The 13,799-nt window shown below is 36.2% G+C and overlaps 1 protein-coding gene and 1 pseudogene across 1 annotated transcript; both read right to left on the bottom strand.

The window, feature by feature from the left end:
- Positions 1-1,666: 1,666 nt before the first annotated feature.
- LOC141847580 (wall-associated receptor kinase 2-like) lies at positions 1,667-5,341 on the bottom strand (annotated as a pseudogene).
- A 5,233-nt stretch (positions 5,342-10,574) lies between these two features.
- On the bottom strand, positions 10,575-13,724 carry LOC141847405 (wall-associated receptor kinase 3-like). The gene is made up of 3 exons (XM_074735450.1): positions 12,791-13,724; positions 12,505-12,669; positions 10,575-11,756 (listed from the first exon to the last, which is right to left on the bottom strand). Exons 1-3 carry the CDS (start codon positions 13,722-13,724, stop codon positions 10,603-10,605), a joined length of 2,253 nt encoding a protein of 750 aa, XP_074591551.1. The 3' UTR covers positions 10,575-10,602.
- Positions 13,725-13,799: the final 75 nt, after the last annotated feature.

Here is a 13,799-nt window from a genome sequence, read left to right as displayed (position 1 = left end):
CCTCTGCGCTAATTGAACTTTATCAAATTGTTTTAACTGGTCTGCTTTGTCCTTCATCGTAGGCCTTTCTTCTCCCTTCACACTCAAGCAATGCACCACGAGCTGTCCATTAATCCTTTCAATAAGCTCTGCATGTGTCTCCTTCACTTGTCATTTGATTGTCCAAAGTTACTTTCCTCAAGTCGATATATATATCCTCTCCTTCATGGCCAAAATGAAATTAACTAGATGCAAGACTCATTCTTCTCCATATTATGTTCTTCAAAATAAATTGTATTTTTACATGTCAGTAATTCTAAGAACATGATGAACGTCACTTTTTTCAGATGACTTATACATGTTTGTTCAAGTTGCTCGGGATTAAGTAACCACAGATCCCTTGAACCCAATGGCTTGAACCAATTACTAGTCTTCAGCCTTGGAAATTAACCTTGAAGCCCCGAAATCAGAAACAAGTTACCATTAAGGACACACACATGGCGATATATAATCCAGGTATTCAGGTGAAGTCTTGGAGGTGGGCGGTCCTCCCCTAGTTTGTCCATCAGATACATCCGGAAACACTCATAGTAATACATCGACAGTCAATCTCTGCAGTCTTCGTCGTCCTTGTAAGATTGTTCCAACATTGAAGTGCATGGGTACTCTATTTACGAGGGCAAACTCTCAATTTTTTCGCACATAAATACTTTGACTAAGGGTCGTTCAATATAATTTTTCCTTCAAATTTGACATTGATTCATGCCTTAATAGAGGATCGAACCGTAGTCTCTCATCTGCATCTGAATGCCTTTACCATGCACACCAACTTGGGAGGGGGGCTCTCTATTATTGCGAATCTTATAGAGGACCTTTGGCCGGATCTTGGATCCTTTTATATATATATGGTTTGCTTTCAACAATGGAATTAAAATTATCCTATTTGCTAAAGGCACTTGAACACCATTGAATTTGCTTGTAATAAGAGTTATCTATCACTCTACAGTCCAAATAATATCATTTCAGGTGTTTTATAATAAAAGAGGTAACTGAACAAATAAAAATCAAGACAAGCATAATATTTTGTGTTCAATCTTATCTATTAAAAGGTCTATTATTATCAAATTAAGCTCAACTACAGCATATTGATGTGCTTATAATTTAGCTAAAACTTAATTTAGAAGAATAGAGAATGTATTTTGCAATTGGTCTTATAGTGAAACAAAAATTTTAAAGGTGTTTCAATGCTAATGAAGATTAAAAGCATTGTTATTAACTATGTGAGGTGTGAGGTATGATAGTTTTTTAAATATTTATGTGAACCCACCCAAACTTGAGAGATCACTCAAAGCAAAAGTGAATTGAAAGATCAATCTACATATTTGCTCACATCAAACCAATTTATTTTAAAATTTAAATGGCAAAATCAAAGAGAACCAACAATGTTTTTTTACAAAGACAACACAAATTACTTTAAATAGAATTTTACATTCAAGAGTGACTCCAACTGAAGATAATTCTACATGATAACTCACATGAAACCAAATTATTCAGAAAACTAGACAATAAACACACAAATGCAAAGCATTAGAAACTAGAAAACACACATAAGATGATTACATAAGTAGGCAAACAAACACACAAATAAAATAGCAACATAACTTGAGCTCATGTCTCTTTCTTGATGTTACAACCAATCTTGGATATTGCTCCGTCCTGTGAGTCTGCTCTCTATTTCAAAAGTAGTGTTGAAATCAGCATGATTATCATTCGGCAACCCACTGAGCAAGCTCTCCATTTCTTCAGCATTGTGTTGTGCTACGAACGGGTGTTGATTAAGAGTTCTTAATCCATTTAGCTCCTCGGCCACTTCCCTCATAGTTGGTCTATCCTCTCCCTTCAACTTTAAACATTGTTTGATAAGTCTAGTGAGTTCTTGAATAAATTCTATATTAGCTTCCAATTTCACTTGATTGTCAAAGATCTCTGAAACCCTATTCTGATTCTCCAACATAGTAAAAGTCGACGCCAAGCTCCTTTGTTCTTCAGATTCTTCAAAATTAATAGCCTTCTTACCTGTAAATAGCTCCAAGAGAACCACACCAAAGCTATAAACATCACTTTTATGGGTCAATTCATATGTCACTAGGCACTCTGGATCAATGTAACCATGAGTGAATTGTAACAATGTAGCAAATTGTTCCTCCCCCTTGGGAATCAACTTTGAAGCTCCAAAGTCTGAAATTTTTGCAGTGTTATCCACATCTAAAAGTATATTAGATGATTTCACATCTCCATGAATGATTTGAGGAGAAACTTTTGAGTGCAAGTAATCCAAAGCATCAGCAGATTCATAAGCAATCCTCAGTCGAGTATCTAAGAAAATTGTAGCTCTGTTCTCATTTTCATGAATTAAATGAAATAATGTTCCATTTTGGACAAACTCATAGACCAACAATGGCATCTCCATCTCCAAACAACAACCCAAGAGCTTAACTATGTTGACATGGTTAACATCTGATAAAATAAGTGTCTCTGTTCCAAATTGTTTCTTCAAGTCCTCATTAATAATCTTAGGTTTCTTTATAGCAACAACATCTTGGTTTTCCAAAACTCCTTTATACACAACTCCGTTTCCTCCTCTCCCAATAATATTTTTGTCATCGAAATGATTGGTTGCCTTCTCTAATTCTTTGCTTCCAAATATTTTAAATTTGTTGAGGCCTCTTTCTAGCTTCATCCTTTCCTCTAATTCATGACCTCCATATTGTTTGAAATATTTTCTTTTCATCTCTTCTAGTTTTCTTCTTTGATACACTATATAGAGGCACATAAGGCATAGTAACAAAATGATTACACCACTGCAAGCACCTGCAAGGTCATCATACATACATGTCATCTTTATGTTATTATTTTTTTCATATTAAATTTTGATGATTTAATTGATATAAATTTTGACGTCTATGGGTATGTGTCAGTACTGCTTGCCTAAATCTCCCACAATTCATAAGTTATTAGCATGCTTGGGCCGTGTAGAGGCTATGAAAAGCAAAGGCAAAGGTCTTATAGTGAGGAGTACTTGTCACCTTGGTGTGTTATAAGTGGATGCTTATGTACTTCTACCTTGAGATCTAGATGAAAATTTTCTTATATGGATTCACAGTGGAAGTGAGTAGTGAGTGAGACTCTTTGTGTAACATGAAAGATTGTGTTGTAGGATCGATGACAGATGTGAGGATGTTGCATATATGCTATCTATGATGTTCTATTTGCATGGTGTCTATAATGAGTTGAAATTCGATGAGCATACAAACTTTGTTATGCACCTATGAGGTGTCAATGATCACAATAACATGCATATTTCAAGACCAATAGCATTCTTGGTCGTCGATGCTGAAAAGGCAAGAAATAGATGTGTGCAACATGCATGTTCTCTATTTAGGATGCATGTCTCCATATCAAAATTATTGCAGCCGGTGTCCTATCTCCAAGGATGCATTTTTTTCATGGGAAATATCATATTATTTGATATTTAATGGAGAAAGGTAATCCTCTGGCAACATCAAGTGAAATATTAATTATTGGAAGTGAACTGCACAAGAGATGAATGGAAAACGCCAACGAGCTACACGAGGAAATTAATAATGTGAGGTCAACTTACAAAGAGATGACAACAAACCAATCGAACAGAAAATAATTAGTGGTTAAGGGATTCATCCAAAAGAAAGAGGTTGACTTCATCATGATATATCAGGCACAATGGATAGCTAGCTTGAATATTGCTATTAAGCAACTAATTAATGTGAAGATTGCGCCTTTCCATTAATTACAACACAGAGGAAGAGAGATTTACTTGAGCTCGAGGGACATGGAGTTGGATGATTAGAGGAGAAATGACGATCCTTTAATACTAGTGTGGATATATTTTTTTAATTTGAAATTTTGGAGGTCACTTTGAAAAAAGATGATGGGTGGAATGAAAAGTTTATATATTTATTTTCAGAGGGAAACAATTAAGGGTAAAAAATTGAGATTGGAAATAGTTCATAGTTTTCCTTTCTAAGAAGCATACCTTAATTAAGAGTTGGACAAGGACAAATAACTAATATTTGAGCTTCTTACCTATAGCCACCTTCACTGCTAAGGGAAGTTTCTGATCAGGGATGCATGTTCCATTGTAAGCGTTCCCGTGCGTGCCTTCGCGGCAGTCACATGTATAACCACCTGGCAGGTTCTGGCAGTTGCCATCTGAGCATGGATTTGATTGTTTTGCATTCATTGATGTCTAAAAATATATTGAAGTGCAAAAATTACAGTATTATATAGGCACCATCGCAGCTAGAAAGGCAAAACATAATTGAAAGCAGAATAATTAAATTAAATTGATTGGTATAGACGACGACAGACCTTGGCATCCGTTGGAGAGGTAAGGGTTGCCTTGATATCCCGTCGAACAGTTGCAAAGGTAGCCAGGACCATTGGAGGAGTCGACGCACACGCTGTTAGTGCTGATGCAGGCATAAGAGCTCGGTTCTTACTTGCAACCTCACAAGTCTCATTTCCAATGGCCCAGTCCATCACTACCGGCACCCTGCCATTGTTATTCATTTGCATCAATTGGTTGCTCGTGATGTAAGATGTATTAAACTGGAACCACTCGGCATCCATCAAGGCGGCGTAGCTGCAATTGCTAAATGTCCAAGTAGCCGAGTTGTTGAAATTCCCATCAAACCAGACTCTATAGTATTGGAGATTCTTGGGTATGGAAGTCTGGCAGCAACCCATGCCGGAGCAGGAGTCATCGACGATGCTCTGTTCATTCTCGCACATGGACACACAGCCACTCTGGTAGCTATTGTTGCCCCATGGTAGTCGTCGTATGTAGGCAAGGGTATCGCAGCCGATGACAGTGAACTTGTTGTGTTGATCAGAGAACCTATATGGGGTGTCTTCCAAATTCAACCTCCATTCTGAGTAAGTGACATTGTCGTAATCTCGGATTGTAGCACGCCGAGGATATGTCGTTGAGCATGCGCACTTGGCCCATGACCAGCGAGATATTGAGGACCTCAACATTGTAATAGAATGGCTTCTTGAGGCCACTTTCCATGGTGTAGCAGGTTAGATTGAAACCTCCTCCCAAGAAACAGTTAGCGCCGGTGCCTGCAGTTTCGGTTCTGTTGCAGATATAATCTTCGCTTTCCCGGTCCCAGGAACAGTTAGTGCCGATGGCGCCGATGCCGAAGGGGTAAGGGATCTCCACGTCGCCGCATGTCGTTTGGCATCTGTCATCAGGCACAGCAGATAATGCAACTGCAAGTAGCAGCAGCATTTGGGAGAGGAGCAGAGACATGGCTAGTGCCGCTGCTTTAATACAATGCTTACCGCATATATAAATGCATTAACTTTTTAATAAGGGATCGAATTTCATTAAAATAAGATAATATCTTTCTTCATTAACTTTTTAATTTAATTTATTACAGAAAATTATAAAGTCAATCGTGTGAAAAATGGTATAATCATGTTTGAAAAGTAGTAACGTGGACTTCTGTACGTGACATCGGTGACTGGACGACAGCAGGCTTGCCTCTTTGCAACGGAACCCAATAAAACGACTCACTGATATGACACATAGAGAAGCCCAAGTCAAAATCGAATACATTAAAAAAATAAAGTCAAGTCAAGTAATCCTTTTAATAAATTATCTCAGAAATTCCTGAATAAATTTGTCTTAAACATTAATCATCGTCCAGAATAATAATTGAGTAATATTTGTGATCTGCTTGCAAGTACTTGTGAATATTTAGATAAATTAAGTCGCTTAGTGAACACTTGTGAATAAGTACATATATATGTTTGAATAGTATTTAGAAATATATATTAAATAGAACCCACCCATCAATATTCCTATATATTGTCTTTCATAATTAAATGTTCATTCTAATTATGATTAAAAATTTTATATATCCTTGTATATATATTTACTAATTCAAAATTTTAATATCTATATGATTAGTCAATCAACTAATTTGTCAGATTCCAAGCATGTTGTTATTTGTCAGATTCCAAGCATGTTGTTATCTTTTGAATTGGTCTGGCTAATCTTTCCACATTGCTTATGGCTCATATTTATGATTACGACCTCTCATCTTGTTTTTCTCACTCCTTGTGCTTGCAAGTTGCAACTACGAACTAGATTGAGACACGATCAGTTATCATCAATCTCTATCCCCGACGACTCAATTGATCAATAACTCCAAGTCAACATATATACCTTTTAAATTGCACCGAATATATAAAATACATTAAAAAAAAAATCTCAACTAGTCCTTTTAATATATAGCTCATTGCTTACGTACGGCTCATTGGATTGCAACACCTCACCTTGCTCTTCTCACTCTTAATTTGTGCTTGCAACTACTAATCAATTAACTACATTATATTGACTTTAATTAATTTGTAGCATTAATTGCACCTTAATTAATCTCTGTCACATGCACCCATGGTCAACCTCAATTATCATCCATCTCTATGCCTGACCGAGCATTCTCAATTGATCGATCAACTATATATAACCACCCTCACCCTTCAACAAAAGATGAAATCCACCACTTCAACGGTCTCACGCAATCACCCTCACGACGTGTTAAATATTAATCATCATCTAGAATAGTTGATGATGGGAATAAATTAATAATATTAATCCTAATTAGTTTGGAATAATGATAATATATAGTTAGCACTCGATCGATGTATAATATCCATTTAAATCTGGTTTAATTTGAACATTAAAAATTCGCAGGTATTTATGAATATTTAAGTAAATTCAAGAAGTAAACATTTAATAATTAAGTACATATATATTTCATAAATGCTACAATTAAATGGATCATCCTTATGATTAAATCTTGCGTATATATATTCTTGCATATTTAATTACTAATTTAAAATTTTAATATCCTTATGAATGTCCTAATATTAATTATTATTCACTATTATTATTGACCCAATCAATTTTGTCTGACTGCTCCTTGTTGACGTCCTCGATCGTCTTTGAATTAGCTAGTCACGTTATAACAAATTAAATGCTACATATATATATCGCTTGTGGTCCATAAGACTGCAACCCCTCGTCATCATCTTGCTCTCCTTACTCTTTGCATTTAACTAGATTGACCTTGTCGCATTGCACCTTAATCGTCATTATCACACCAACGGTCGTCTGTCTATCTCAGTTATCATTGTTGTTTCGAATGCATGATCAATCAATTAACTACCCTTACTCAATTATCCCCGATCGATCATCTCAATTAATGATCAATCAATTAACAACGTACGTACCCATATTTTTCAAAATATATATATTGTATTTTTTACATGTCAGTAATTCTAAGAGCACTATGAAAGTCACTTTTTTCAGATGACTTACATGTTTGAAGCTGCTCGGGTTTAAGTAACCACAGATCCCTTGAATTAACCAACTGGTCTTCAGCCTTGGAAATTAACCTTGAAGACCCGAAATCAGAAACTAATTTTGCAATGTAAATTTCATGCACGCAAGAGGATGTGTTAGCAGCCTTCATATCTCCATGAAAGATTGGAGGCCGTGAAATTAACGGAATATGCAAGAGCATCAACAGAATCAGCAGCAGTGTTTAAGTGCACATCCAAAAGGGTTTTATCTATGTTTTTGCTGATGCATGATTAGATCAAACAAGTTACCATTAAGGACAAACTCATAGACCAACAGGGGAACCTCCACTTCCAAGCAACACCCAGAGCTTCACTATGTGCCGATGGTTGACTTGGGAAAGAATAAGCATACATATTCTATTACCTGTAGTATCTCTTTGAATAGCAATAGTCTAACATTTGTTCTTGATCATTTTGCTGTAATAATTTTGTCTTAAAAAAGAATACAAATACTTGATACAAAAAAACTATCAGTACACCCACGGCTTCCTGTAGATATAATGAACTAGAAGCAAGCAGCAGTTATAGGGCTCGAAGATGCAGATTAGATTTATTTTCTCATACAGATTTACAAAAGAATTATTGAAAAATGGAGCCCTTTTTAATCCAATGAGATTAATCTTCATGACCATGTCAGGATCAAACGATGATATATGTATGTGGTCGCAACACTATGGTCTGAAGTTCACAGGACTCTCATCGATCGATCCGTCTTCTGTAGAATAGAAAGCTGAAAGAATAAACCAAGCCAATGTATATGATTAGCAAGTAGATATTTGAACAGGCTACAAACTACATTGATCTTATCTGACTACATTAACCTTATCTCACGTTCAGCTGTGGTCTGGAATATCTCATCCATGCTAAATGATAAAATATCAAAATGCATACACGAGAAAATGGTTAAACAAAGATGCTTTGAGTTTAAACGATATTTTTTACGACTCAAAATCAATAATCAAAGGCTAGAAACAAGGAAACTTAAACTGCAAGTTTGTTACACTAAAGATAGGTCAGTAATATATTGGCCATGCTAAATGGTAAAATCAAGTGCACTAGAAGATGGTTGGAGTTGAGTGTCTGTTCTAAAGACCAACTCTCAAGATCTGCATATCTCAGCAGCTTACCTAAGATTTCAGGTGAAAGAAACTCCAACAAAGGCTAGGTTGTTGGTCGTGTCATTGTTGACAAACCGCGCCCAGTAGGTGCCATTCCATGATGGCCAGCATCTGACTCTTCGTCTCCAATGTCTGTCCATTGATAGATAGAATCAAAACAATCTGATACGAGAAAAGTACTTGGAAATATGAAATACTGGTCCATAAGAATCGCACTAAATGGAATCACCAAGAAATAGAATTATCCCTCTTAAGAAAAATTATTAGCCATGAGTAAGCAGTAGATCCGAGTAACATTATCATCTTTTGATTCTTTGTAATCAGCAACATGGATACAAACTACTATTCTTTCCACTTCTCAAACTTTGTTGATTAAATAAACTAACAGCATAGGCCACATTGAATTTTGTTTATCTATAGAAACCTTGCACCAAAACTGACTAGTTTTCCATGTGATATGCTTAAGCAATGAACAATTTGATTCCATGCACATTAATAGACAGTTAGTTAAGAAATTTATGAGAAACAGGTCATACCAAGCATATCATCACCACCTGCATTAGCACCCGCAACTCCAACACAACAAAATAAGGAAGTATCGTCTACTTTCAAATGCTCATACACAACATATATGTCCTCAATAGTTGCAACCTCATACAACGAAGTTAAGTCTTTGATACATGATATATCCTGCTCCGATCAAATGGTTAGAGAATCAAGACAAATATGAAAGAGTAGATGAACAACAAAGTGAACTTAATAGCTCAAGATATTTTCAAAAGACCTGATCTCACAAAGATTACCCATATTTGGTGGAGAAAAAGCCTCAAGCAAATTCATAGATAGAAAAACATGAAGTGTTCAGTACTATATACTGATGTCGAAAGTCTCGACTAAACAATAATTTTCAATACTCCCCAACTAATCACATAAAACAGCTACTAAGATTGTGTTATATCAGGAGAACTACTTGGTGGTTGGAATTAAGAACGCTCTTATATACGGTGATGCTACTTTTCTTTGCCTCCAGAGACATACACCAATGAAAGTCCTGTAGATGTCGCCAGAAACTAACCAGATCTGATACTGATCGGAATTAGTTTCGAATTATACAAATGGCAAACAAGGTTGCAGACAAACTGATGAGGAAGAAGGGTAAAATTGTGCGTGTGGTATCTCTTGTTTTCAGGGAGTTTGTTTGATAAGCAAACAGTTATGATAAAAGATGCAACTAAACAATATTGTATTATGAGGTGGGTGCATGGGATTGTAAACAAGTGCAGTCAAGTTGAGTTCAATATTTTTAAACTTGATTATTAAAAACACAAATAAAAATCCAGTCAAGCATAATATTTTGTGTTCAATTTTGCCATTAAAAAGCCTATTGTTGTCGAATTAAGCTCAAATAGATGTGCTTATAATTTAGTTGAAACTTGATTTAATAAAAGAAACTTAAATAATTTTAAAATTTTATTCATGCCTAACTAACGATTTCAATTCCTTTTTTTTAAAATCAAATTAAATGTCATTCTTTAAGTGATCTAGAGGAAAAGTTTGAACAATTTTGAAGTTAATGGAGTGTAAAAGCATTGTTATTAATTGTGTATGATATGAAATTTTTTAAAATATTGTGTGAAACCAAAACTTGGGAGATCACTACGAGCAAACGCGGTTTGAAAGACCACTTACAAATTTGCTTACGCCAAACCAATTTATTTTGAAATTTAAATGAGAAAGCAAGTAAAAATAAAAATAAAAATAAAAAACTTTTTGCAAAGATAATAAAAAAATAACCTTAAAAAGAAAATAACATTCAAGAGTTGAAGTGAAAATAATTTTACATAGAAACTCACACGCGATCAAATTATTTAGAAAACTAGGCAATACACATATAAATACAGAGGATTAAAGTTTCGAAAAAAAAGACACACTTATGAAGACTAGAACATTAGGCAAACAAACACACATAATCAAAATAGTAACACCATTTGACCCCAAGCCCCTATTACAACCAACCTTGTATATTGCTCCATCAAGTGAGTTTGCTCTCTATATTGAAAGTAGTATTGGAATCAGCATGATTAACAGTTGACAACCCATCGAGCAAGCTCTCCGTTTCATCAGCATTGTGTTGAACTATGAAAGGGTGTTGCTTAAGAGTTCTCAATCCGTTTAGCTCCTCAACCACTTCCTTCATAGTTGGTCTGTCTTCTCCTTTCAACTTTAAACATTCCTTAATAAGTACAGTAAGTTTTTGAATAAATTCTGTATTAGCTTCCAATTTCACTTGATTGTCTAAGATCTCTGAAATCCTATTCTGATTCTCCAACATAGTAAAAGTTGACACTAAAGTCCTTTGTTCTTCAGATTCTTCAAAATTAATAGCCTTCTTACTTGTAAATAGTTCCAAGAGAACCACACCAAAGCTATAAACATCACTTTTATAGGTCAACTCATATGTCATCAGACACTCTGGATCAATATAACCATGAGTGAATTGCAACAATGTAGCAAATTGTTTCTCCCCCTTGGGAATCAGCTTTGAAGCTCCAAAATCTGAAATTTTTGCTGTGTTATCCATATCTAAAAGTATATTAGATGGTTTCACATCTCCATGAATGATTTGAGGTGAAGCTTTTGAGTGCAAGTAGTCCAAAGCATCAGCTGATTCATATGCAATCCGTAGTCGAGTATCCAAGGAAACTGAAACTCGGTTCTCACTTTCATGAATTAAATGAAACAAGGTTCCATTCGGGATAAACTCATAGACCAATAATGGCATCTCTGTCTCCAAACAACAACCCAAGAGCTTAACTATGTTAACATGATTAATATGTGATAAAATAAGTGTCTCTGTTCCAAATTGTTTTTTCAAGTCCTCATTTATAATCTTTGGTTTCTTTATGGCAACATCTTGGTTTTCCAAAACTCCTTTATACACAACTCCATTTCCTCCTCTCCCAATAATATTTTTGTCATCAAAATGATTTGTTGCCTTCTCTAATTCTTTGCTTCCAAATATCTTAAATTTGCTGAGACCTTTTTCTAGCTTCATATTTTCCTCTAATTCATAGCCTCCATGTTGTTTGAAATATTTTCTTTTCATCTCTTCTAATTTTCTTCTTTGATAGACTATATAGAGACACATAGTGCATAGTAACAAAATAATTACACCACTGCAACCACCTGCAAGGTAATTCATACATGTCATCTTTATGTTGTAAGTTTTTGTGTTAAGTTTTGATGATTTAATTGCTAAATTTATGTCCATATTAGCCTAACTATGCCTAATCGTGCAATTTTTTTCATAAAACACTAAGATGTTAATGATTAGAATAACATATTTAAAGATCTTAATTGCGTTATCTAGTCCTATGGAGTACTACAATTCGGGTCGATGATGCTGAAAGGTCAAGCAATGGATGTGTGTAGGATTTTTCTATTTCGGATGACTCTTAACCTATATCTAAGGTTGTGGTTTTTCATTGGAAATATCATATCCTTTGATGTTTTATAGAGAAAGGTAACCCTCTCTTAACCATCAAGTGAAAAATGGGCCAAGAGATGAATTCATTAAAGAAGATGATGATACTTATGATTTTGGTCAATTGACAAAAGGAAAACCCTAAAGAAGTAATCTTAGTTCAACCCAAAAAAAAAGATGGCAATAAACTAGCCAAATAGAAAATAGTTAGCAATTTAGGAATTCAACCAAAAGGAGGAGATTGAGTTCCCTAAGATCTTATATTAGGTAATTGAATAGTAATATTAATTAAGCGACTATCATGAAGAATATGCCTTTCCATTGCAATTCACAGAGGAGGAGATTTGCTTGAGCTTGAGTGACTTAAAATAATAAGTGAATGCTTAGGGTAAAATTTAGGATTAGAAAAGGAAAAAATAAATAATCTCTCAAGAGAAGCTTAGATCTTACCTATAGCCACCTTCACTGCTAAGGGAAGTTTGTGATCAGGGATGCATGTTCCATTGTAAGCGTTACCGTGCGTGCCTTTGGGACAGTGACAACTATAATTACCGGGCAGGTTCTGGCAAATGCCATCTGAGCATGGATTTGTTTGCAGATTGCATTCGTTGATGTCTAAAATTGAAGTACAAAATTAAAGCAACAGTATTAGACACCATCGCAGGCAGAAAGGCAAAACATAATTGAAAGCTGCAGAATAATTAAATTAAATTGATTGGTATAGACGACGACAGACCTTGGCATCCGTTGGAGACGTAAGGATTGCCTTGGTATCCTTTGGAACAGTTGCAGAGATAACCAGGACCATTGGAGGAGTCGACACAGTAGCTGTGAGCACTGACGCAGACATAAGAGGTTAGGTTGCGCTTAGCTACCTCACAGGTCTCTCTTCCAATGGCCCAGTCCAAGATTACCGGCACCCTGCCATTGTTATTCATTTGCATCAATTGGTTGGTCGTGATGTAAGATGTATTAAACTGGAACCGCTCGGCCTCCAACAAGGCGGCGTAGCTGCATCTGCTAAATCTCCAAGTATCGGAGTTGTTGAAATTCTCATCAAAGCTGACTTTATAGTATTGGAGATTCTTGGGTAGGGAAGTCTGGCAGCAACCCATGCCGGAGCAGGAGTCATTGACGATGCTCTGTTGATTCTCGCACATGGACACACAGCCACTCTGGTAGCTATTGTTGCTCCCATGGTAGTCGAGTATGTAGGCAAGGGTATCGCAGCCGATGACAGTGAACTTGTTGTGTTGATCAGAGAACCTATATGGGGTGTCTGTCAAATTCAACGACCAGTCTGTGTAAGTGACATTGTTGTAATTTGGATTGTAGCACGCCGAGGATATGGGGTTGAGCATGCGCACTTGGCCCATCACCAACGAAATATTGAGGACCTCAACATTGTAATAGAATGGCTTCTTGGGGCCACTTTCCATGGTGTTGCAGGTTAGATTGAAATCTCCTCCCAAGGAACAGTTAGCGCCGGTGCCAGTTTCGGTGCCGTTGGAGAAACAAGCTTCCCCGGAACAGTTAGCGACCATGGCGCCGATGCCGAAGGGGTAAGGGATCTCCACGTCGCCGCATTTCGTTGGGCATCTGCCATCCGGCACAGCAGATGCAACTGCAAGTAGCAGCAACAGTAGCATTTGGGAGAGGAGCAGAGACATGGTTAGGCTAGTCAGTAGTGCTGCTGCAGCTGAATGCGTACCCTCCTAGCTAGCTCGTTATATAACTTGGGATCG

This window comes from Curcuma longa, chromosome 16 (genome assembly GCF_044706935.1).
Source record: "Curcuma longa cultivar G26 ecotype Majalengka, Jawa Barat chromosome 16, ITB_CL_G26_1.1, whole genome shotgun sequence".
NCBI lineage: Eukaryota > Viridiplantae > Streptophyta > Magnoliopsida > Zingiberales > Zingiberaceae > Curcuma > Curcuma longa.
Note: the sequence above shows the minus strand (reverse complement) of the source record. Positions and strands in the feature narration are given on the sequence as shown.

Bases quoted from the DNA above. Each gene is read 5' to 3' on its own strand.
- LOC141847405 (XM_074735450.1), bottom strand. From the start codon at position 13,724: ATGTCTCTGCTCCTCTCCCAAATGCTACTGTTGCTGCTACTTGCAGTT. The intron at 12,670-12,790 runs GTCTGTCGTCGT...CTTCAATTTTAG, and splicing joins CGTCTCCAACGGATGCCAAG to ACATCAACGAATGCAATCTG. The intron at 11,757-12,504 runs GTAAGATCTAAG...ATTACCTTGCAG, and splicing joins AGCAGTGAAGGTGGCTATAG to GTGGTTGCAGTGGTGTAATT.